A 25,417-nucleotide genomic window follows, 5' to 3' on the forward strand; every position below is an offset into this window, starting at 1 on the left:
TTGTTCTAAATAAAGTTTTGTGCTTAACAGAACTAGCTTCTATAAATTAAGGGATCTTTGCGTACAAGGTATTCCAAAATAGCCAAGACCTGTATTTTGTGTTCAGTAAAATCAAATGGTGTTAAGGGCCAAGGTGAAAATTCTCCATTACAAAATGGGAAAGCCACTACGTAACCCACCAGGGGACTAGCACCTACCTCTCCATTCGTGCCATCAAGGATAATTGCACTGAAGCTGGGACTCAACCTCTCCCCACTGACTTCATTTCTTTACACGTCCTTGCTCCTTAACCTTGTGACAGGTAAATTAGGCAGTGATCTCCCGTGTTCTCTGAGTCATGAGAAAAGGGACAGGAGCTGGTGGGGGGCGGAAGCCCAGAACGACTGCTCTGCACTGGAGCTTACTGCTCTGAGTGAGGGAAGCCTCATTCCTATTTTACAGATGAAACTGAGGCTCCGCAAGTTTAGCTACCTCGTTCAAGGTCGCCCAGCTAGTAAGTGGTGAAGCCTTAGTCCAAATAGCATTGCAGCGGCTCTTGCAGTGGCTGATAGACCATCCACATAAGGAAAAATGTAGATCTGAGTTTTTTGGGTAGGGAGGGGTATATTTAACATGAGGGCGTCTTCTATTTTCACACTCAGTAGTTCTAAACTTGGGGCACGCAGAAATGTTTGGAAGCATTTTGCTAGTCCAACGAAGGGGGTGGGGTGTGCTTCTGGCTTTTAGCACTCCGCAGGTCAGGGACGCTAAGACTCGCTGCAATGCTTAAGAAAGTTCTACACAACAAGATATCTACCCCAAGACAGTTTCCTGTCGACACTATAGGTGCTTCATTAGTTAATGAGGCAGAAGTGGTGAAATTACCGTAATTCCCTTTGGAATGAAGTCAGACGCAGAGATGCAGCGACTCATCAAAAGGGAGGTATAAAGGGTAGAGTGGCTAAAATGTGTACAGGAAATAGGCCACGCTGACCAGACTGGTCATTCTGTCCGGCCGGCGGTGCCAACAGACTCAATAGCCCTATGAAAGCTCTTCATAAGGTCACAGAAGACAGGCCAGGCTCCACCACTCACTGATGGGGTAACCTTGAGCAAGTTACTTCTCTGAGCTTCAGCTCTATCAAAGGAGAATAATTCAGAAGATTGGGAGGATTAAATGAGGTGTCTGAACATGCCTGGCACAGTCTCTAGGCAGTAAGTTAGGTCCTTTAAGTGGTGGCTCTCATATTTATCTCACCGTTATTATGAAATGCTACATTTGGTTTATTTATGCTCCTCAGCTGTTTCCTTACAATATTTCCAAAGGACAAATGTATATTCCACAAGGTAACTGTTTTGCCAAAGGCTTACGTGAAAATGTGCTCACCCAACTGCTACCTCTACATCTCTTGGACCAAAAAAAAAAAAAAAAAAAAGTTTAATGGAACTAATAGTAAAATTCAAATTTGAAAAACGAAAAACCGGGGCGCCTGGGTGGCGCAGTCGGTTAAGCGTCCGACTTCAGCCAGGTCACGATCTCGCGGTCCGCGAGTTCGAGCCCCGCGTCGGGCTCTGGGCTGATGGCTCAGAGCCTGGAGCCTGTTTCCGATTCTGTGTCTCCCTCTCTCTCTGCCCCTCCCCCGTTCATGCTCTGTCTCTCTCTGTCCCCAAAATAAATAAACGTTGAAAAAAAAAAATTAAAAAAAAAAAAACAAAAACGAAAAACCTTTGTTAACACACTATATCCAAATTGCATGCTAAAACACTAACGTTCACTATTAGCTCATGCATGCATACTACAAAAGTAGTAACAAAGAATTATTTTTCGTGGCCAACTATGGAGGAAACTAGAGCCCATTAATACTTAAATAATAGTGAAATGCCAAGTGCCCAAGAGGGGATAGAGCTGGTAATTCAGAAGCTTAACAGGTACTCAAAAGATGCAACTATCTGGTTATAATTAAAATTAAATGAAACAGAATACTTAGCTATATCATCACACACTCACAGTTTGCCAAGGAGAGTTAGACAAAGCCACTGTCAAGCTCTCTGGAACTGCAAATGAAAAGTGTTTTTAACATTTAAGGAAAAGCCATCATAGAAGCCCTTCTCAAATGCCTTTCTTCTTCCCAATTCCTGTATTTTGTGAGAATGGACCGTGTCCTCCCAGTGCTCAGTGGCCGGACATCTGGGATGGACAGAGGTGAAGGTACCACTGCAGGACCAAGGAGCACGAATGACAGAGTCCAGACACGCCTCGCCGCTAGTCTGGCCCACAGTCCAACAGTCTCTACGAAAAACTATAAGGAGACTGGAACTGGAATAAGCCATATTTAATATCATCCGTTGTATCTCAAACCAAAAACAACCAAAAAAGGGGGGGGGGCTTCTATGGACCGATGGCTGCGATTCAGAAAATGCTTAACGATACAAAATAAGTTTTTAAAGGACAGTTTTTATGACAGAATTTTACTCTGTAGCAAGTGTGTAATAAAGAAAAAAAAGAAAAGGTTTATGTTCAGGAATGTCCACTAGGGTTTTTTCCAGTCACCTGGACACACTAGGGTGCGTCCTCTAACCAACACAGAGGAGGTGGCACAACACAGACTTCATGTTTGTGTCCTACAAGTTTCACTGCATCTTGACACGATGGCCTAGCTTTGAGCTGACACGAAGGATGCCAAACTTCAGAGCAAAATGGAGGATATTTTCTGACAGGGCCAATGTTCAGTTCTGAGCTTCCTGTTGCAGTGAGCATCCCATTTGAACTCAACAGGAAGAGGTAAAATCTTTGCTGCATCGCTCTGAGCACAGCTGTGGTCTACCTCTTCATCTCCCTTCTCAAGGTAGAGGAAAGGTTCCCACTGTCAGGCATCGGTTAACCGGTGTGTGGTGAGAAGTGCCTCTTAAGTTGAGGGCTTCCAGACTACGGGCCAGCCACCTTGCTCTGTGGGTCACATGTAGTCCTGAAGCATGTACCATGTAATGGAAAGCCAAGTTTCAAAATTAAAAATGGAGCCAGTCACAATCCTGAGTGCTGTGAAGGAGGCAACAAGGCATTCAAACAAAAGATTAACAAAAACAATGTCTACGCAGTCCATGGCAGGGCTTGAAGATGAAAATTAAAATTTCAACTATGAAATGGGTTCATCAACACCCAGAGACTTGGCTGCCTACCTGGAGTGGAGGGAGGCCCGGAGATCCAATTCTTTAGAGGGTCTACACACGATAACTGGCAAAAAACGTGATAGGACAAAAAATATCAATCCCTTTCTTTTGAAAATGGTTCTTAAGGGAGAGCTTGAGGTTAGAGTCCTTTTTCCACGGTCCTGCCTATTCAGCCATCCAGAGCTTGAAGGTCCTGTCATAAGAGCAAGTGGCTATGAGCTGCCCATCGGAAGAAATGTCTAGGCCCATCACTTTGCCTTCATGGCCAGCCAAAGTCTTCAGTGGGGACCAGCCTGGGTGTGTCCAGATCTTGGCTGTGTTGTCGTAAGCACCAGTGAGCAAGAAATTCCCATGGATAGCTTTAAGAGAAAAGGGGAGCTGCTTGAGGAATTCACATATCAAAAGAGCAAAGAAAATAAAAGCACAAAAATCTGCTAGAACACATGATTTTGAAAAAGAAGGGATTTCCCCATTTGGAAAAGTCCAACATTCTCATCTACATTCCTATAAGGCCTCCAGGAAAAAGGGACTACAAGCAGACTTAGGGAAACAAGTAACATTATTAAGTTCTTCTGGCTTTTTCCCTGACAATCTGTTCACAGTAATATTAAGGATTCAGTGCTTACAACTTTCATGGAAAAAAAAAATGACTCAAAGCATTTATGAAAAGTCTTCTTTACTTCCTGAAACAAGAAGCAAGCTGTGCCAGAGCTGTGTCTGAAAATACGCTACGGTGAAAGAAATTAGAATTTGCTCCTTCTTCACCAGAGGCCAAATCCTCTCCTGTCACACTTCCGAGTGAAGCCAAAGCCTAGCCTGGATTCCGTGAAGTACAATCTGCCTGTCCTGTGAACGGGCAAACCGGGAGGAAAACTTACGCTCAAACTTGACACCGGTCACTAAGTTCTGATGGGCGGGGATGGTATAGACACAACGCCGCTGCCGGAGGTCCCACACTTTGCAGGTGTTGTCACCGCTGCCGGTTGCAATGTGGTAGCTGTGGATCAGGTGTAGTATCGAAGTCAGAAACAAAGATACATTCTGACCAATAACCCTTCCCTCCCGTCATTCAATGAGTTTATTTTACCCATTGGGGGAGAAATTTATTCCATAGATTTCCTTCAGGTGGCCTTCTAGGAACATGATACACCGTCCTGTACGCAGGTCCCAAACACGACCAAACGCATCCAGTCCCCTGACAAAAGAATTTATAAATGAACACTCTGAATCCATTTCTCCGTGGAAGCAAGCATACATAAGAGGCGAACCACTTAGCTGCCCCTGGCTATGTGGAAGAGGGCTTACCCAGTGCCAGCCAAAGAGCCATCCTGATGGAAGGCGATGTCATACACGCCCATGCTGTGGCCTTCCTGATGCAGGATCTCCTCTTGAGCCTCTAAATCCCATAAGCGCCATGAGCGATCATAGCTACAAAAAAAATTAATTAGAAATTAACTAGCAGATACTCAGTTCCTACAATGTCTTAAAAACACTTGTAACTTAAATTATGCTTCTGAAACTACTTGTACAACCGTATTAACAAGAAATTCTTTTCTGGTATAAACAATACCTCAACAACTAAGCATATCTGTCTTGAGTGCTAACTGGGAAACCATGGACTTCCTAGTAACTTACTTCAGTGGCTATTTTAAGAATACAATTTCCTAAGAATGGCCCAGCAAAGGCTGTTGCCTTCTTTCTTTCTCAGTTCAACTGTTAAGTTTTTTTACTCACTGACTATTTGTTGGGCCTTCAACTGATGCTGGGGAGACAAAGAACAATAAGCAAATAGATCAATGCAACAGATGAGAAAGTATAGGAAGAGACCTACACATTTTTGGTCAAAGATATTCAAATGAGACCACTAAAACCATTTCAATAGGGAAAACAAAGTCTCTTTAATAAATGCAACTAGAGGGGCACCTGGATGGCTCAGCTGGTGGAGCACGTGACTCAGTCTCAGGGTCATGAGTTCAAGACCCACGTTGGGGTAGAGATTACTTAAACAAACGTAAAAAGCAAAAAACGAAAAACACCTTAAACAACAAAAACATGTTCGTATAAAGCACTATATGAGAATGTTCATGACACCTTTATTCTGAGTGATCCAAACCTGGAAAAAGCCCAAATGTCCTTCAGTAAGACAACAGATAAGTAAACTATGGCAGAGTCACACAACTGAATACTCCTCAGCAATAAAAAGAAACTTCTGGGGCAGCTGGATGGCTCAGTCAGTTACGCATCCGACTTCAGCTCAGGTCATGATCTAGCAGTTTGTGGGTTCGAGCCCCGCATTGGGCTCAGTGATGGCAGCTCAGAGCCTGGAGCCTGCTTCAGATTCTGTGTCTCCCTTTCTCTGCCCGTCCCCTATTAATGCTGTCTCTGGTCTCTGTCTTTCAAAAATAAATAAACATTAAAAAAAAAAAAATTAAAAAAAAAAAAAAGGAAACACGCAACATAAATGAATCTTAAAAACATTATACTGACTAAAAGAAGCCAGCCACAAACAAATTCATAAAGTATGAACAGACAGAATTAATTTACAGCGATACAAATCAGATCAGTGGTTGCTCTGGAAGGGGGAGTCCATTGGGAAGGGACATGAAGGAACTTTCTAGGGTGATGGAAATATTCTATTAAAAGGAATGTGGGTTACATGAGTGCATGAAAATAAGTCCATTCTATTACATGTAAATTACATCTCAATTAAAAAGTTCTTTAACACATTCTGCCCTCAATGAACTTACAGAACCAGAAAAGGAAACCAATTTGCACTCTTTTAACAAAGATTTTATTTTTTTTTTGAAAAAATTTTTAACATTTATTTTAGAGACAGAGAGTGCTTGTGTGCACAAGCCAGAGAGAGGCAGAGAGAGAGGGAGACACAGAATCCAAAGCAGGCTCCAGGCTCGGAGCTGCCAGCACAGAGCCCGACACAGGGCTCACAAACTGTGACATCATGACCTGAGCTGAAGTCGGATGCTTAACCGACTAAGCCACCCAGACGGCTCTAAAGCTTTTATTTTATTATTTATTTATTTATTAAAAAAAAAAAATTTTTTTTTTCAACGTTTATTTTTGGGACAGAGAGAGACAAAGCATGAAGGGGGGAGGGGCAGAGAGAGAGAGGGAGACACAGAATCGGAAACAGGCTCCAGGCTCTGAGCCATCAGCCCAGAGCCTGATGCGGGGCTCGAACTCACGGACCGCGAGATCGTGACCTGGCTGAAGTCGGACGCTTAACAGACTGCGCCACCCAGGCACCCCTAAAGATTTTATTTTTAAGTAATCTTTGCACCCAACATGGGCCTTGAACTTATAAATCAGAGATCAAGAGTCACATGTTCTACTGCCTGAGCCAGCCAGGTACTCCAGAAAGGGAGACTGATTTGTAAGCAGAGAGATTACAATACAACGTGTGGCAGAAACAAAACAAAACATTGGTAAAGAGAATATGGGGCACCTAAATGGCTCAGCTGGTTGAGCGTCCAACTCGATTTTGGCTCAGGTCATGACACCAGGGTCATGGGATTGGGCCCTGCATTGGGCTCCACGATGAGCATGGAGCCTGCTTTAGATTCTCTCTGCCCCTCCCCGACTCCCTTAAAAAAGAAAAAAAGTGAAAGTTCTAGTTTTCTGGCAATTAGCGACTGAAATTTCTGATTAACTGCAATTTAAAAGCAAATACACTTGGGGGCACCTGGGTGGCTCAGTTGGTTAAGCACCCAACTTCAGCTCAGGTCATGATCTTGAGGTTTATGGGTTTGAGCCCTGTGTCAGGCTCTGTGCTGACAGCTCAGAGCCTGAAGCCCACTTAGGGTTCGGGGTCTCTCTCTCTCTTTCTGCCCCTACCCTGCTCCTGCTAGGTCTCTAAAATAAAAAACATTAAAAAAAAAAAAACAACTAAAGAAAAAAATAAAAGCAAATACACTTGGCAATAACTTTATAACACTCTTTTCAGATTTTGAGTCATTGCAGTCCAAGAAAATCCTACCTGAAGATTTCTGTTCTTAAAATTTACTTGGCAGTTAGTCGTAAAGGTTAACAACATGCCATGGGCCTGTATGAACAGAACAGGATGGCTTACCAAGTGGTGCCCAAGAAACGTCCTGATGGATGCCACATTACACGGGCCACACGTACTGTATGGCCTTCAATATCTGCCACTGGTTCATCACTGAAAAAGAAACAAATACAAGTGAGTGAGCTATTTTATAGTCATAAATGTTCATTGAATTTGTTAACTGTTGTGACCGATGTACCCATTCTGTATGATTTAGGAGACTATGTAACTAAACTCATAGTTTATTAAAAATGCAGGGCTTTTGGGGCGCCTGGGTGGCGCAGTCGGTTAAGCGTCCGACTTCAGCCAGGTCACGATCTCGTGGTCCGTGAGTTCGAGCCCCGCGTCGGGCTCTGGGCTGATGGCTCGGAGCCTGGAGCCTGTTTCCGATTCTGTGTCTCCCTCTCTCTCTGCCCCTTCCCCGTTCGTGCTCTGTCTCTCTCTGTCCCAAAAATAAATAAAAATAAAAAAAAAAAAAAAAAAAAAAAAAAAGTTGAAAAAAAAATGCAGGGCTTTTTTTTTTTTTTTTTTTTTTTAATTTAAGGAACAATTTATGTTACTTTCCCAAGTTTTAAAAGATTTGGGACTATTTCATGTGCTTACAAGGCAAAACTGCCCAAAGTATTTCGATAAACAACTATCTATCTTTCTATATCTCAATTCACTGTGATAATCAACTCTTTAATTTTTAAATGTTTATTTGTTTTTGAGAGAGAGACACAGTGAAAGAGAAGGGGCAGAGAGCCTGATGCGGGGCTCCAACTCACGAACTGTGAGATCGTGACCTGAGCTTAAGTCAGATGCCCAACCAACTGAGCCACCCAGGTGCCCCGATAATCAACTCTTAATGCTATTCTCATTTACGATTAGAGAAAAATAAAAGATAATTCAGCCTGACAAGCAAAATAGTCTCCTTACACCAAAGGAGTGTTAAGATTGTAGAAAGAAAACATACTTTGATAGAGATATGAAGCTACAGAAATCAAACAGTTTTGGTGCAAGTGGATTACAGATAAATTTTCCTCAAACTTTAGCTTGTTGAAGGATCCACATGAAAAAAGGAACTCCTAAATAGACGCTTAGTTTCGTTTTGGTAACCATTAAATTCTCCTCCCCAGTAATCACAGAAAAAAAGTTCTGAAACACCAGTGAAAGGAAATAAACACAAACCCTAAGGAGGGCAATTAAAAAGGGAACTTTGTCAATGTGCATACATAGAGCTAATCAAAGCCCTAGGGGAACAAATATTGCTAAGTGATATGAAGCCAATTAAAACTTGCTCTGCTCAGAAGACAGACCCTATCTGGCAAAGGATGGAGAAACTAATTAGCCCTCTACAGAAACCTGGAATTAAAGTCTCATGTGCTTTCCCAAAGAAAAAAAAAAAAAAAAACAACTAAGCAACTGAATTCAGATTTCTTTTAGCCAGCAAAGTGCTTTCAAGAATTTTTTGGAATACAACCATCATAAACCTGTTAAAAACAACAACAACATCAACTGTTATAACGGGAGAATACAGGCTAGGCAAAGGAGGAAGCAGTTGGGAGGAGACATCAGTTCCTTGGCAAGACTGTCAGACAGAACTTCACTTTCCTCTCCCCTGTGCCCATCTGCTAGGAACCAATGTGCTGCCAAGAATATTATCTTTAGTCAATCTACCAAATGGTGCATTTCTCCAATGTCAATGTATTGCATAGGAGGTGCAAATATATCTTTCCAGAATAACTGGAGTGGGAAAACAATGGCCACTATGTTAGAGGCAAAAATCGAGGTCCAAAATTAACAAGAAAAACCGGACCCAACTCCTTTGGTGAGAACAGGTCTAAGAAAGAAATCCTACATTCCACATTCACACCAAGCTCCCTGGACTCTCAAAATCATCTCTGGAGTTAAATGCCAGATTTTCAGGTCCCAAGGACCAACCAAGCAATTATTTACCTTAGTGACTGCAGTATCGACAGAACAGTAATATTTACCTGTCAAGGCTCCAAAGCTTCACAGAACCATCAGCAGCACAAGACGCCAGATTGACATCTTTCTGGTCCAAGGAGACAGTGGATTTTGGATGGAATACAATTGCTCCTACGTTTGTGTTATGGCCTGAAGGGGTGTAAGAGATGAAAGTTAAAGGGTCCCCACTCGTTGTTTTTTGTTTGTTTTTTTTATTTATTCCCTTCCCTTCCCAGAAGCGGGTCCCTACTCCTTATAATTTATGTGTGAAAACAGACTATGATGAGTAACACAGACAAGTATTGGAGAACATGTGGACAGATAAGAGTAGTAAAGTGACTACTCAACTATTAAAAAAAAAAAAACTGTTTTAACTTAAATCAATATTTAAATTACAAGGGTGCCTGGGTGGCTCAGTTGGTTGAGCGTCTGACTCTTGGTTTCAGCTCAGGTCATGATCTCAGTTGAGTTTGAACCCTGTTCTGGGCTCTGCACTGGCAGAGTGGAGTCTGCTTGGGATTCTGTCTTCCTCCCTCTCTGCCCTTCCCCCACTCATGCTCTTTCTCAAAATAAAAGATAAACTTAAAACAAAACATTTAAATTACATTAAAAAAAGCAAAACAAAGGGGCACCTGGGTGGCTCAGTCGGTCAAGTGTCCAACTCTTGATTTCAGCTCAGGTCATGATCTCAGGGTTTCCTGAGTTCGAGCCCCATATCGGGCTCCATGCTGACAATGCAGAGCCTGCTTCAGATTCTTTCTGCTCCCTCACCCTCACACTGCCTCTCTCTCAAAATAAATAAACTTAAAATAAAAAAGGTGCAAAACACGAACAACCTTTATTTATTTGGTCTAGAGACTGTACAATGCCAGAGTGGGGTTGTACACAAGAGAATAGTGGTTTGTGTATAAGGTCATTATGTGCCCACCTTGTGGTCAGAGAAAACCAAACCCTGTCAATTCAAATCAAAAATTAATCTTGCACTGGGTCTGAGTGTCAGGCAGAGTATTAGTTTCACTGTCTGAAGAGGGTTCATGCTGGGAAAACGAGTGACATATAAACAAGATTCTAACTCACCTCGGAGAGTGTGAAGGAGGTTGCAATCGGGAACAGACCAGAGCTTGCAAAGCCCACTCCTATCAAATACAAAGGAAAGCATCTCAGCCAGGGTTGGTCTGGGAAGGAAAAGGTACCTTGGTAACATTCCTAAAGCACAATCTCTTCTCACCCCCAAAAAACTTTACAGTGGCACACAGAAAAAGAAAGCTTATCATTTGATGGTTTACAGAAGAAAGCTATATGCACGTCTCACGCAACCCGAGGCCTCTACAGGACTGTAGTTAATATAGCACAAGCTATTCTCCTCAACATCTAGAGTGATCGGTGAGGAAAAATAGGACAAATTAAACTATCCAACAGTAATATTAATAATCATACTAACTCCTTAAATATGAAGAGCACTTTACTACTTACAAAGTCCCTAAAATTTTTTAAAAAGACTTTATTTCAGAAAATTTCCAACAAATTACTTTTATTCCTATCATCTCAGTGATCCTTATAATAGACCTGTGAGGTACATAATGTGGGAATGATCATTTCTACTTCTAAGGAAGGTAGCGGAGGCTTGGAGAGACAGGGGGATTTGTGTAGGTCCTTCGCTTTCTCCTGAACCAGGCTCAATTTCTATCTAGTCAAGTAGTTCCTGTGCATGCAAAGTAAGGAAGTTTCTCTTCTCACTTGATGGCCATGTCCCAGGAAAATAACTGAATCACTAAATAGAACAACAAAATTATCACATCCTAAGGGCTTTCTGCATATGTGGCAATAACTAGAAAACAACAACAACAAACAGTAATTCGTGTTTACTGAGTCCTTACCACATAAGGCGCACTACTAAGGTAAAATGGTTTACAACGTTATCTCATCCTCCTTTACACATAAGGCAACTGAAGCTTACAGAGTACCTTACCTGGGCTATCTAACTTAAAAAGAAAAGCTATACTGAGGTGTGGATACTGGTAAGTCTATAAATCCACTATTTATCTGCTCCAAAATGCTAGCATCGAGAGCATGACTGACGTGTCATGGATCTCTGGTGTCCCTTGTGAACAGGCAGAAGTATTATACCCAGACTATCTTGTATAATATAAGGGGAAAGTACTGGCATCTCTAGTTTGGTATGATCATGAGAAGCAGAGGAAAAGGACACAGAAATGAGCACCTAAGAAAAAGGCTGATCCCCCACCCCCCCGAACCTATCCTCCATTTAGGAAAAAATATCACGGTAAAATGGGACTTACCAACAAGCTGTGGCCAGCATTTTGGAATTAGGACTAAAGTGGCAGTAGGAGATAGGCCGATCATCTCCAATCTGACTGCAGAAATTATTCAAAGACTTAAAAAAAAAAAAAAAAAAAAAAGACAAACAGTAATCATTAATAGGCTGATCCAAGAGTTTTTTGGTTTTTCCACAATAAAAAAAACAACTTTCTGGTTTTAGCCACCCTCCCTCCCCCCACAAGATTCTTTTACACTTTTGTTGTTAGGAGATACTTATGTTAACGAATGGAGTTAAGGCTCACCTGGAACTCACATGCTGTCTTTTACACTAGCAGTATCACTAGTTTCTGTGTCAGCTCAACACACCCAGGAAAACCATAGAGAGAGCTAAAGTACAGCTTTGACATATTCAAGGGGAACTGAAGTGTAGACCCACAGGCCTCTGTTAAGTCCTAATTACAGCAGGTTCCTGCCACCTTAACTGCCACAGTTGCCTGTACCTTCCAAGAGGCAGGCCGAACTAGGAAATCTAATGTGTAGTTAAGAGCCCTTAATATATTATACAATCACTGAGAGCACCTTACCCGGAGAGATTTGTGCAGCTCTTGCATCTGGGAGGTCCTCGTTGTCTCTGGAATCTCTTTATGGAGACGGGCCTCTTCTAAGCGTTTCATTGCCCTGTGACACAGAAACATTACTGTGAACAGACAGACTGGAAACAAAGGTCCACACAAGTATTCCAACCATCAGTTTCATTTAAGAACCACCAGTCTTTATAAAACAGATCATCACTGCTTAAGAGAAAACAAGAAAAAATATACTTCTTTCTCCTTCTAGAGGCTCTCTGTACCTTGGCAGCGAATAATTAGCAATCCACAGTCTAGCAACCTTCAGGCTGTTTGGTCCTTCATGGTACCAGGTTTGTTGATACTGAAATTTAAATTAAGAGCAGAAATGTTAAGTCTGAAGCATTCCTGCTCCTCATAGCTGTCAGTTCTCTATTGTAACTGTCTAGAAAAAAGGTGAATTAGCTCAGTCATAGGATGAAATCAGGTGTGTGTGCTTTTTACTGCGTGTGTGTTTTAAAGTAGGCTCCATGCCCAATGTGGGGCTTGAACTCACAAACCTGAGATCAAGAGTCATATGCTCCACTGACTGAACCAGCCAGGTGCCCCTCTACTGTGTTTTTATGAACTCTTATTGGATGGCTTCCGGTTCCTTGTTAGAAGTTACACTAGGAATGCTATGGTTTTTTCCATGTGTTGAAACCTACCTACCTTCATTTATACCCACACAGGAACCACAAACTATGGTCAACAACTATTCCTGAATGGTAGAATCCTCAAAACTTCCCTTCCCTCTAGCAAAGCAAACCCTGAAAACAGAAAATGAGAGAACTAACCCCTCACTTCCTTCATTTTATTACTGACGCCAAAGACATATTTTACCTCTTCTTTGGACTTCTTAGATTTCTCATCATCTTTTTTGGTCTTTTTTAAGGCATCAGTACCAACCACTGAGAGGATATTTCTCAACCTGTAACAAAAAAGATCAGAATTTAAATGGAGTTGAGATAAAGCTAGGAAAAATGTATCTAAGAAGGGAGAAAGCTTGCCCTACTCTCTCCATTTAAGGCAATGTTAAGAGTCATATCATGCCTAAACTTCCAGCATGATTTTTCTTTTTTTAAGTTTATTCATTTTTTTAGTAATCTCTAGATCCAATGTGAGACTCGAACTCATGACCCCAAGAACCAAGAGTCACATGTTCTACCAAATGAGCCACCCAGGCATCCCTCTAGTGTGATTTCTTTCACTCGGTCTTCTTTATCTAGAGATTGCTTAAATTGGACTATAAGCAATTACTGTTTTCAGTTTAGAGTCAACGAGCCCCAACACTGCTACCACTTGGTCTGTGAAGACAGCCAACCTTTGCTCCATGCCACAATGTGCCGGATTATGCACTGAGGTGCTAAGTGTACAAAAATTACTAAGTAGCAGTTCTTCATTCCAAGTAGCATAATCCTGGGGGTTGGGAACGGGGGTGGCGAAGGGAGAAGGGAGAAGGTGGATGGACAGAAAGTAACAGGGAACCACAATACGTTATAGTAAGTATTGACAGTGGTAAGTGCTGGGCACTGAGGGGAAACAAAAGAAATACCTAACCTAGGCTTGAAGGGAAAATCAGGGATGGTTTCAGAGAGGTGTTCCCTACACTGAGTCCTCAATTAGTAAGGTCGACAGGTCAAGAATGGGAAAGGACAACTGAAGCTGAGGGTTCAACAAATGCAAAGGTCTGGAGACAGCAAAACATGTTGAACTTGGAATCACAAATAGTTCAGTATGGCTGGAGCACCGAGTGCCAGAAAAGGGCTGGTGAAAGCTAGGGCTACAAACAGAAGTAGGGGCCAGGTCACAAAGAGCTCCTCATGCCATGGTAAAGACGGTTTACCTTTGAGAAAGATCCCTGGGGAAATAGAGAGAATGGACTGAAGAGGGAATAATAAAGGCAGGGAAATCAGTCTACTATTTAGGAATCCCCAGAGTCTTAATGGTGGTCTGAATTAAGACAGAGGCAGTAGGGACTCGAGACATTCACCTAAGGGTCGCCATAGTAAGACTTCGCTGTTGGTTGCAAGATAAACAACACTAAAAGTATACTCTTTGTAAATGCTGTTGAGAGAGTAACATTCTATGAGAGGTAATAAAGAAGGGGCTTACTTTATAAGGGGTCAGGTGATAAAAGTCTTCTTTGAGAAGGTGGCATTTATGCTGAAACCAAAAGAATAAAAAGGCTTTAAAAGGCAAGAGAGGGGAGGGGTGCCTGGGTGGCTCAGTTGGTTAAGCATCCAACTTTGGCTCAGGTCCTGATCTCATGGTTTGTGGTTCGAGCCCGACGTCGGGGTCTGTGCTGACAGTTCAGAGCCTGGAGCCTGCTTCAGATTCTGTGTCTCCCTCTCTCTCTGCCCCTCAATGCTCCCACTCTGTCTCTCTCTCAAAAGTGAACAAACATTTAAAAAAAAAAAAAAAAAGGCAAAAAGAAAAATTAAGCGGAAAAACAGAAAAAGAGTTTGAGTATTCCAGGAAGACCCTTAAGGCTACTAAGTCTATTAAATTGGGGAAGAGAGGCACAAAAGATTAAAGAGTATGATCCACAGTTTTTTTTACTCCATGTTGTTGTTTTTAATGTTTATTTATTTTGAGTGAGACACAGTGAGAGAGACGGAGGAAAGACAGGGAGAGAGAGGGAGTGTGGGGAGAGAGAGGGAGAGGGAGAAATGTCTCAAGCAGGCTCCACGCTCAGTCAGGAGCCTGATGTAGGGCTCGATCCCATGACCCTGGGATCATGACCTGAGATGAAATCAAGAGTCAGATGCTTAACTGAGCCACACAAGCACCCCTACTCTATGTTTAATAAGACACTGTTGGATTTTAAGCAAGCAATACCACAAGTCTGGGACTATTACAATCATCTAGGTGTGAAAGCAATGAAGGTAGAGAAAAGAGGTACATTTGGGCACAAATCTAGAACAGACTAGATTTTGCTGACGGATTACAAAGGAGGTAAGACAACTGAAAACTGTGAATGGTAATGTTATTTAAAAGGAGAATAAGAGAAGGGAGGGAAACAGATGAGTTTGATTTATACATGTCCAGTTTGAAGTACCTACAGAATATCTAGGCTACAAATAGGGATCTGGGAGTCCTCAGAATATACGTGGTAAACAATGCCACGGGAGTGGATCTCATCGCCCAGGATGAGTGTAGAATCAAGACAAAGAACTGCAGTATATAAAGGTTAGGCAGGGGAAAAAAAGAGGCTTAGAAGAATTAGCCAGAGAAATAGGAGAAAAATTAGGATTTGGTTTATGAAAGGGAGTGTTTCAAAGAGGGAGTAGCTGACAGTGTACCCGGGCTATTCTTAAAGATAAATTAGTGACCTTAATAAAGAGCAATTTCAATGTGGCAGTGGTCGGTTTGTTGATGAATAAATGAGGGGTAAGGGCCCAAAGAAAGTAAATGCAGTAAGTGAGGAGTAGCTGAGCCTCAAGGAAAAGGGGACGGGGGGGGGGGGGGGGGGGCAGGCTGTCATCCATGCTTCAGAGGAGCTCATCATACCCAGGGCTCATGGCTCAGTTCTCCTAGTGCCAGAGGTAGGCAAGCGGTGACACAGAGCACCTCCTCCAACACTGTGCTCTGGTAGAGAAAGCACTGACTGGTCCCCTCCCCAAGTTCCACTCTTCTGAAGTACCGTTTGCACCCCTCCCCCACTAGGACAACCAGCCCCCTCCCATCTGGGAGCTGCCTTTTCTGTCTGTCCTTTAGCCCTTCCTGGCCCCCAGCTACCTGCCCAGAGTTGCCCCCTCTTCTCCGCTCCTCCCACCTTGTGGCCAGCCAGCCTGGTTTTGTAAGATACTGGGTTGGTACACAGTGTTGTTGTTGTTTTTTTTTCCCCTTGTTATTTAAACAGGCCCAACATTATTGGTTCTATTTAATGGACACGAGATAGTGGGAGAGGTTTAGTGACTAAATGCACAGACCATGCAAACCAGGAAAAAAAAATGATGAAAGGGAGAGATGGGACAGTGGACAGAAAGACAAGGGAGGTCCTCATAACTGTGTATGACTAGCCTGTCACTAAGAGACTCTGTGACCTTAAAATCACAAGAGGAACATCATCTGAAGAATAACCTTTCAATAATAACCAAAAAGTACTTATCGTTATGTTTTATGTCACTGACAAAGAAAGAGTGTTGTCTAAATGTTCCAAGTTCGACAACAAATATTTACCCAACTCATAATTCCATACTGGGGAAGGGGGGTTCGTATATTAACACCATATTCATAGTTTAGAAAAAAAAATTAGTAATGGAGTAAAAAACTGGCCTACTTAGATCACGGGCTACACTATATAAAAACAACTGAGTAAGATATTTTATTAACATTACCTAAGACGTTCTATCAAAGTTTTACTACAAATATCAACTGAAATTGGAAAGTAGAACCTTGTGATTAAAGATGAGGGTAAAAATTTAGAAAGGGCACCTTTCTCTTCTTTCAGCCGGACCCTCTCCAAAGAGTGTGATGGGCTCCCCCAAAGCTCTAAGGCAAGCCTTGACCTCTGAGTCATCAGTGGAAACATTGATTTGCCGGGCTCGCTTTCTTCTCTCAAACTCGGCTAATACTTCAGCCTGTCGTTCACTGATGTGCTCTTCAATTTCAAACACCTCTCCTATAAAAAGAACAGGCAATATCAGCATAATCACCAGATCTTCTTCAAATAGGAGAAAAAATGTCTTACAATTGGAGTCTGTGTATACCTCTGGGAACTAATCTAGTACATAAATTCATAGTTTATTGTTTCTCAGTTTATTAGATTGTGTCAAACACAAAAAACTAAATGGCACAGCTTTAAAAGGCAGGAAAATTGGGGGGGGGGGGGGGGGCCTGTGTGGTCAAGTCGGTTGAGTTGTCTGACTCTTGATTTTGGCTCAGGTCATGATCCCGGGGTTGTGGGATCAAGCCCTATGTCGGGCACCGCACTGAGTGTGGAGCCTGCTTGGGATTCTTTCTTTCCCTCCTTCCCTCTGACCCCTCCCCTGCTCGTGCACTCACTCTCTCTCTCTCCCAAAAATAAAAAATAAAAACAATCTGTACATCACAATTTCATTTATGAAAAAAATTACAAATTTTTACAGCTTTATTAAATTATTGAAAAACCCAGTTAATAAGGATTACAACATTTTCTACTTCACACATTTCTAGTTTCATTTCTTTCAAAATAAAAATAACTATTAGTTTTGTGACTTAAAACATATTTCATTGAGTGCGAAAACTGGAGAACTAAAAGGAGAGAATGGTACAAACCACAGTAGCTTCAAATCAATGCCAGAACTATGTTAGATCTTCAGAAGACAAATGGAATCAATTTGAATCCAAACACATACTTATTAGGGGTGTATGGGTCAGTTAAGCTTGCAACTCAGGTTTACTTTCTGCTTAGGTTCATGAGTTTGAGTCCCACATCGGGCTTTGTGCTGAACAGGGCCCCACCCACTCGAATTCTCTCTCTCAAAATAAATAAACTTCAATATACACTGAATAAATTCCTGGTAAAATTACTAACAAGTGAATGGGAGAAAAACTGTATAAAAGGTTTTAAGAAAAAGTCTCTCTGGATGTTGCTAACTGGGGTAGGCAAAGGATGGCCTTATAAAGATGCAAATTTAATTGAGAATTTTTTGACATTATAAAACAAAGATAATGAGGGACTCACAATTTGCATCTTACCAGAGGTTATGTTAATATTTCCTGCTTCAATTCCAGCTTTAAGTCCCTCTTTTCCCAAAATCCCAGACTCTCCTTTGGCCAGACGCTCCCTCTCCTTCTCTTCCAAACTTCCGTAATAGATATGTGGTTTCTTCACAACAGGAGCAACTAAGTCATCAGGTGCCTTAGTTTTGGTTGCCTGCTAAATCAAAGACCTGGATTAACTTAAGGCTCAGTCTTAGCAATTCACTAGGCTTCCCCCAAAGGATGGAGCTTCAATCCTATTTCCTCCCCAAAGGACAAGCTGGACACCAGTTAAGGTATCTTCACTGATTGGGTGGGGCGGGGAGGGGGGGGGTCTCTTAATCACTTAAGTTTTGCAGATAGGAAGAGGGTGGAAAAACTAGTGAATTATTTTTGGTAATTTTTCTATCAAAGGTTTGCTTTGGCACATGTTTACATCATTCGGTGGCAATCTCTTCTTGGGTTTTATGAAACACCCGAGGCTTCGGCTCATCACAGGGGAAAGGATAACAAATAACCAACGCAATTATTAAGGGGGAACAAGTTAGTTACCGGCCTACACATTTCAAACGTTTTCAGTCGTAAGGCAACAGACATGAAGTTTGAAGGCCTTATTACAATTAAGAAGTCTGACACAGACATACATCTGGGCCACAACATTACTCCCTTTCAGAGCTCCGTTTTTGGACCAGTCGGAAGAGGTATTTACCGTTAGGGGCTGTAGTGAGAGATGCAAATCAACTAAAACACAGGCAAGCACTCAGAGATCAGGAAAACGCTGCAGCGCTAAGGCAGGACCGAGTCTCGCAGCCTTTCACCCCAGTCCTCCACCGCCTTAGCCCGTTCCCGAGCGGCCCCAACCCCCAAGAACACCCTCCCAGCCCCCTTCGCGCTTCTTGCCGGAGTGAGCTGACATCCGTACCGTGGAGGAGGCTCGTGAGGAAGCCATGCTGAGCTCTGGAGCCGCGAAACCCCAGCCGAAGTCGAGATCTGCGTTTCAGACCGTCCACCGCGCGCCCAGCAAAGCGGAAGTACGTCACCGACCGGAAGTGGGCCGAGGGCCGACGTAGCGTCCTGGGTGACGGGTAGCATGATGGGAATCGTAGTAGGCGAGAGTCGTGGTGCCAATCGAAGAGTCTCTGAGGAAAGCGGGCGGAGGACGAGGTTCTGCAGGAGGGAAGTCCAGAGCAGTCTGGGAAGTGTAGTCCAGTGAGCTTAGCAGGAGACTCGCGGGGGGCGCCGGGGTTCCGGGAAGAGGCTGAGCTGGGTTGAAAAGAGGTAGGTGCGTCGAGTCGCGCGGCCCTGGGCTGAACTCCGGTAGCAAATGGAGGGCTTCCGAGGCCGGTTGTCGCTCTTGGCCCTAATAAGAGGGGTTTCACGCCTCCTGAGCGGAGGGCCATGTTGCCATGGACACCCTCTCCCTGGACTGGTGAGTGCCGCTCTGGAGCTGCGGAGGGAGTGCTGTTCTCCGCTGTGGGGACGTCGTCCCAGGGCCTTCCTCTGAGTTGGGTGAATTTTTGGTGTATTTGAGCAGTGGCGACAGATTGGGCTCAAAGAGCCCTCTAGCGCCAAAGTAAAAATAAAGACCCGGAGGAGGAGGTACGGCCTGCTTTTGTTGAAGTTTGTATTCAGCCCGGTCTTTGTGTCGGACTCCGAGTGAGATGATGCCCACGAAAGCGTCAGGTAAACTGAGCCCAGGCAACTCTGCGTGGCCCTGGGTTCCGCTGGGTGCTGGGACATCGGAGGTAACAAGGCAAAGGTTTTGCCCCCGTGTTGGGGGTGGAGATGCTTAAACTATTGGTGTTTCTTGAGCTGGACAGCCCCCCCCCCCCTTCCCCAAGGGCAATTACAATAATAATAGCTATTGTTTATTGAGTGTTTACTAAATGCCAACTCACGTTCTAGGAACTTGCTGTGCATTACGTCGTTCAATCTATGCAACAACAGAGTACAGAAACCCGAGGAAACTAAGGGCCAGTGAAAGATGAAACTAATTGTCCAAGATCAGTGGCGTGTGGCATTAGAATCTCGCCCCCTGCCCTTTGGCCTCCTGAGGGAGCGCTTTTGCCCGTTACTCTGTACTGCCTCCTAGTGGCGAGCTTTTCACAGTTTGCAGAAAAGTGAAGAAAACCTACAGCAGGGTTTTTCTTCCTTTTAAATATTCTTTCCTCCCTTATTCCCCCCTTGGAACTTTGGCTTCCTCTACCATTTGTTTACATTGAATTCAAGATAGTATTTGATTTCATACAAAGCAATTTTGAAATGTAATGTGCCAGCCGGTTCTGTTCCAAGCTTCCAGGGAGGATACATTTCTTCCTTCGTATACTTCAGAGTCTCTAGCTACTTCCTAGATAGATGTAATAATAATTTATATCTGTACATACTCTTTGAAAGTAAGCTCCACACCCAACATGGGGTTTGAACTCATGACCCTGAGATTAAGACTATGTGTGCACTACCTACCGACTGAGCCAGACAGACGCCCCTGTAATTGTACGTACTTTAAAGGAGCTTTCACTTACATCATTCTCATTTAATTTTCACCATGTAGTTTTTATAGGAGGCTGACATTTATTAACCACACTGAACAGCCTCAACTTCATTTTTAATATAGAGCTAATTTTGTCAGCTTCAGAGGGTTTCTGTGTTAAAATAAAAGTCCAAAGAAGGGGAGTGGAAAAGCGTAGCACAGCGTTCAAGAAAAGTTCATTTCGTCTAATTGGGGTGTCTTAGTTTATTCAACAACACATTTACTGACTGGTTATTATAGATTCACACTACTTGGGGCAATGGAGACTATAAAGATGTTGCCCTCAACAGGTTGTGAACTCAGTTGGGGAGTTTCACTGTCTTTAAGGAAATTGCTTTTTGTTAGCATAAGCGTTACCTTGGGTTTTCAGAGTGTTCTTTTGAGCCTCTTTGCGTACTTGTTCTCTCTGCCTGGAATGCCCTTCCTTACCCTCCTTTCTCTGCCTGCCCTTCACAAGTCAGCTTAGAGATCTCCTCCAGGAAGTCTTCCACATCCCTGTCTTCCCCACGCTCTGCCCAGACTGGATTGGGTGCCTGTGTGGTGCCATCGTGTTATCCTCATCATCTTATTAGAGTATGTTGCAATTTTCTGTTTACGTGTTTGTTTTCCCCACAGACTGCGACTATGCCTTTTAACTCTGTAGCTGGAGCACAAGAAGTGTTTGTTTAATGAATGACCTGTCCATTTAGGACCTATTTAGACCCTGCGGATAACCCCGTGAATTGTGAGTTATATGGAGTTTGCCTAAAATTTAGTAAACTGATTTCAGTATTCAGGAAATCTCTTACAGATTCACAAATCTCTTACAGTTCTCACACAGAGCTGAACAAATTTAACGGCTGTGTACTCTCCCACTAACTATACCGAATTAAGATGTGATGATTTATTTATTTATTTAATTTATTTGTAAGATGGGATATTTTAACTTTATTCTCTAAGGTGGAATGTTTCTTTAAATGTGACTGGAGCATAAGATTAAGGCGATTATTGCCTAGAATTCTCTTTTATAGGCATTTTGCTCCTTTTTTTTTTTCCTTGAAAACTGTTTTTTTTGGAATTGCGGAGTTACAGATCTCCATCATGTAATAATCATACATCAGATGACATCAAAGTGTCTGTGTGAACCCAGATGAGTCTTTTGTATCACTAGTCATTTAGCATGCATGCTGACAAATTGATCTTGTATTTGTAGCTGAGGTTTTTTCCCTCCAGTTTTTCCTCCTCTGCTATTTCTAACAGCTGACAGTTCACTGGGTCTGGCCCTTGGGGTTGATCTCATTATGCTGCGGCGAAAACCAACCCGCCTGGAGCTGAAGCTTGATGACATCGAGGAGTTTGAGAGCATTCGAAAGGACCTGGAGGTAAGAATACAACTTTTGAACCCTTAGGGATATTTAAAACAATAGCTCTTAACTTTTGAACTCCAGATGCTTATACCAATAGCTTATTTGAAACCTCTATTTGGATGCTGTACAGGCATCTCAGACTTCATGTGTTAGTTTCCTGTGGCTTGCTATAACAAATTACCACAAAATTGGTGGTTTAAAACAACAGAAATCTATTTTTTTTTTACCATTCTGTAGGCCAGAAATCTGAAATCAGTGTGAGTGGTCCCAAATCAAGGTGTCAGCAGGACCCATGCTCCCTCGAGAGGCTCTGGAGGAGAATCCATTCCTTGACTCTCAGCTTCTGGTAGCCACTGGTATTCCTTGACTTGTGGCTACATCACTTCAATCTCTGTGTCCACGATCACATTGTTTTCTCTTGTTCTGTCTGTGAAATCTCCCTTGGCCCTCTCTTACAAGGACACATGTGATGGCGTTTAGGGCCCACCCAGATAATTCAGGATAATGTCTCTTTCAAGATCCTTATCACATCTGCAAAGACCCTTTTCCCATGTAAGGCAACATTTAGAGGTTCAGGGATTAGGACCAAAGAGCTTTGGAGGTCACTGTTCAGCCTATTGAACTGAACACGTTAGAACAAAACACCTCTTGATTTTTTTCCTCAAGGCGGTTCCACCTCAGTGTTCCCTTGTGGGTATCTATATAGATGCTCAAGTCAGAAATCTAGGAGTCACTCCTGAGTTCTAGCTTTTCCTTACCCTTTATTTTTGCCCTGTGCATCTCCACGGTTACAACCCCAGTCCAAGTAACCATCGTCTCTCTCTGTACAATCTCAGTTGCGTCTTAAATGGTCTTCCTACTTGCATTTTAGTTTCGTTAATCCATTCTCCATCAGGTTTCTAGAATGATCTTTAAAAATTTTCAGATCATGTCATTCCCCTGCTTAAAACTACTCATGGTTTCCTGCGCATAGAATAAAATCTCAGTTCCTTACCATGGCCTACAAGATTTGGTATGTTCTGGCCCCTCGGGTTTTACCTCCTGGCATTCTTTGCTTTGGTCTCTGTACCCCAGGCACACTGGCTTTCTTCCATTTCCTTGAACATGCCAAGCTATTTTATCACTCGTGGCCTTTGCCCATGTTATTTTCCTCTCCCCCTTTCTTCATGTCTGTTTAAATGTCACTTTCTCAGTCTGAGATGCTGCTTCTGACCTATCCCAAGTTAAGGGTGTCATTCCCATCATGCTGTCACCATCTCATTAGGGTCTCTCAAAGCACTCTATTCTTTTATTTTACAGCATTTGTTATAATTTACAATGATTTGCTTATTGTAAAAGCATTTATATTAGGAGCCTTGATTGTAGAAATCATGTCTGTCTGCTTCACTGTTGAGATCCCAGCGTCTGGTATGATGGTAGGAACTCCGTATGTTTTGTTTTGTTTTTTTTTTAAGTAGGCTCCACGTGGGGCTTAAACTCATGCCCCTGAGATCAAGATCTAAGTTGAGATCAAGAGACACTTAACCGACTGAGCCACTCAGGTGCCCCTCAGTATGTATTTCTAAGTGTAGCTTATCCCCTAGTATTAGATGTCCATTGATAAGACTTAAATTCTTTAGTAACCCTCAGAATAACTCCTTGACTCCTTAGGATGGTGTACAAGGCCCTTTGTGGCGTAGTCCTTGCTCATCTCTCCACTTTATCTTCCACTGACAAGTTATCTTTAATCTCAGTGCCTCTGCACTCTCGGTTCTCTTTCCCTGAAATGCCCTTTCAGTATGGTTTAAACTTCAGCTGGAATGAGTCTCATAAAGTGTTGGCATACTGAACTTTGACTCTGCAGAATCAGCTCACTATTGAGTCAGTCTTTCTACTAAAGGCAATTATCCAGTGAGTTTGACCTGTTTTAGAGCAACTTAGGAATAGTTTTGCCTTAAACTAAACTTAAATGAAACCAATAGAAACTGGTATTTCATTTGTTACTGAAATTAGTTTAATTCCATTTTGATGACTCTGGATTCTGAAACAGTCAGCAGTTATTCATGGTGGGAAGCCTTTTAAATGATTTCATTCCATTTGGACATTCTCAGTTTCTCATGGCTTATAAAATGATAGTATCCTTTGCCTTTTAACCTGTTTTCACTAAGGTATTTGGGGTGAACTTTGTAATGTTACTTATTGGTAACGTAGACTAACTAGAGAGTAACTCGGAAAGGTCATTTTATATACACACATACATATATATGTATAAAGTAACATCTTATTCAGTGTACTTCTATGATCTTGGCACTTACATGCGGAGTTCATTAGTAAGTGGTGAATAATAGTGGGGATTCCAGTGGCTAGAGTAGTCATTCTCCTAATGCACACTGGGTAAAACATTTGTTTATTCTCTCAGGGAATGTTATTATCTAATACCATCTTTATAGTTAGGTAGTAGTAGTTATGGGATCAGGGTTAGTCTGTCTTTGAAAATGATCAAACTGAGGGGCACCTGGCTGGCTCAGTCGGTGGAGCATGCAACTTTTGATCTCGAGGTTGTGAGTTCAAGCCCCACGTTGGGTGTAGGGATTACTTAAATAAAAAAAAAAAAAAAGTGACCAAACTAAGACATTGACTTGAATTCTGCAGTCACTTGTGATGTAAGAGCCAACCCTTTTACCTGAAAACGAAATGAAACCTTGAAACACAGGCCTTTTGATAAGCTAGCACAAAACCTTGTATTCCTGTGTTACATTTAATCTCATGGTGTTAGGGAAACTGTTAATTTCTGGTGGTTATTGCTTTACCACTTAATTTTTCCATCTGTTCTCTTGAATAATACATTTACTGAAACACCCTTCTCTCCCTCTTGTCTACCAACTCTTATTTTTTTTTTTCTTGTTTTATTGAGGAGTAACTGACATACATCACTGTAAGTTTAAGATGTAGAGCATGATGGTGTGATTGACAGATATTGTGAAATGATGACCACAGCATGTTCAGCTAACATCCATCTTCTCATTATTATTTATCTTTCTAATTGCAGCTTCCTGCTCTGAAGCTGTACCACTGCACACCCAATTCTCCCTTCTTTGTGTCTCTTTGGTAGTGTGGACTTGCCTCTGTCATAGCCACGATCACCCTGTGTTGTCACTGTCTGTTTACCTGTTTCCCAGTTAGACTGTGACGTCCTGGAGGGTAGGGGTTATATCTTTTATCACTATATCCCTGTATCCCCCTTACCCTTATTATCCATTTAAACCTAGGATTTCAGCTTATTATTCCATAGACCCTAACCCTAGACTTTACCGTATGCCTAGTGCATGGTAGGTGCTAAATAAATGTTTGGTAATGGGAAGAATGTTGCCTAAATCCTAAAACTTTTATACTTTCAGAACCGTAAGAAACAAAAGGAAGAAGTGGATGTCGTAGGAATCAGTGATGGAGAAGGTGCCATTGGGCTCAGCAGTGACCCCAAGAACCGGGAACAAATGATTAATGATCGAATTGGTTATAAACCCCAACCCAAGCCTAACAATCGTTCATCTCAATTTGGAAGTTTTGAATTTTAGAGGCAGATTATCTTGCATGCCAGAGCCCTGGAATGGAGTAAAATGATGGCAGAAGTACAAATACGGTTTAGAGAATTGAGTGCTTGAAGTCAAGCAGAATGTTTTACTCCTGCAGAGAAATACTTCTGCATGAGATAACTAATGCTTACCTTTCACTCTAAGTGGAAATCCAAACTCTAGTTTATCTCTGGAAAATTTGACTCTATAAAACTTGTCTGACTTTTGTTTTTAAAAATAAATCTATTTTTGGAAAA

General features: G+C 42.3%; 2 protein-coding genes across 6 annotated transcripts; one reads left to right on the plus strand and one right to left on the minus strand.

Annotated features, from left to right (window-relative positions):
- Positions 1 to 2,297: 2,297 nt before the first annotated feature.
- Positions 2,298 to 18,759, minus strand: PRPF4 (pre-mRNA processing factor 4). Of its 3 annotated transcripts, none has more exons than XM_047829746.1 (14): positions 18,656 to 18,759; positions 17,731 to 17,908; positions 16,486 to 16,672; positions 12,889 to 12,976; positions 12,291 to 12,370; positions 12,025 to 12,118; positions 11,461 to 11,555; positions 10,238 to 10,296; positions 9,187 to 9,310; positions 7,235 to 7,324; positions 4,453 to 4,575; positions 4,235 to 4,342; positions 4,026 to 4,144; positions 2,298 to 3,506 (listed from the first exon to the last, which is right to left on the minus strand). In XM_047829746.1, the coding sequence occupies exons 1-14, from the start codon at positions 18,680 to 18,682 to the stop codon at positions 3,313 to 3,315; spliced, it is 1,566 nt and encodes a 521-aa protein (XP_047685702.1). In that variant the 5' UTR covers positions 18,683 to 18,759; the 3' UTR covers positions 2,298 to 3,312. The 3 variants fall into 3 exon arrangements, with proteins under 3 accessions (XP_047685702.1, XP_047685701.1, XP_047685704.1); XM_047829745.1 differs by having other exon boundaries at positions 17,731 to 17,911; XM_047829748.1 differs by lacking the exons at positions 12,291 to 12,370; positions 12,889 to 12,976; positions 16,486 to 16,672; positions 17,731 to 17,908; positions 18,656 to 18,759 and having other exon boundaries at positions 10,238 to 10,335; positions 12,025 to 12,068.
- A 112-nt stretch (positions 18,760 to 18,871) lies between these two features.
- Positions 18,872 to 25,417, plus strand: CDC26 (cell division cycle 26). 3 transcript variants are annotated; one of them, XM_047829756.1, is made up of 4 exons: positions 18,872 to 19,011; positions 20,879 to 20,987; positions 21,503 to 21,624; positions 24,987 to 25,417. In XM_047829756.1, the coding sequence occupies exons 2-4, from the start codon at positions 20,936 to 20,938 to the stop codon at positions 25,161 to 25,163; spliced, it is 351 nt and encodes a 116-aa protein (XP_047685712.1). In that variant the 5' UTR covers positions 18,872 to 19,011; positions 20,879 to 20,935; the 3' UTR covers positions 25,164 to 25,417. The 3 variants fall into 3 exon arrangements, with proteins under 3 accessions (XP_047685712.1, XP_047685713.1, XP_047685714.1); XM_047829757.1 differs by lacking the exon at positions 18,872 to 19,011 and adding an exon at positions 19,029 to 19,162; XM_047829758.1 differs by lacking the exon at positions 18,872 to 19,011 and adding an exon at positions 19,202 to 19,416.

This window comes from Prionailurus viverrinus, chromosome D4, assembly GCF_022837055.1.
Source record: "Prionailurus viverrinus isolate Anna chromosome D4, UM_Priviv_1.0, whole genome shotgun sequence".
Taxonomy (NCBI): domain Eukaryota; kingdom Metazoa; phylum Chordata; class Mammalia; order Carnivora; family Felidae; genus Prionailurus; species Prionailurus viverrinus.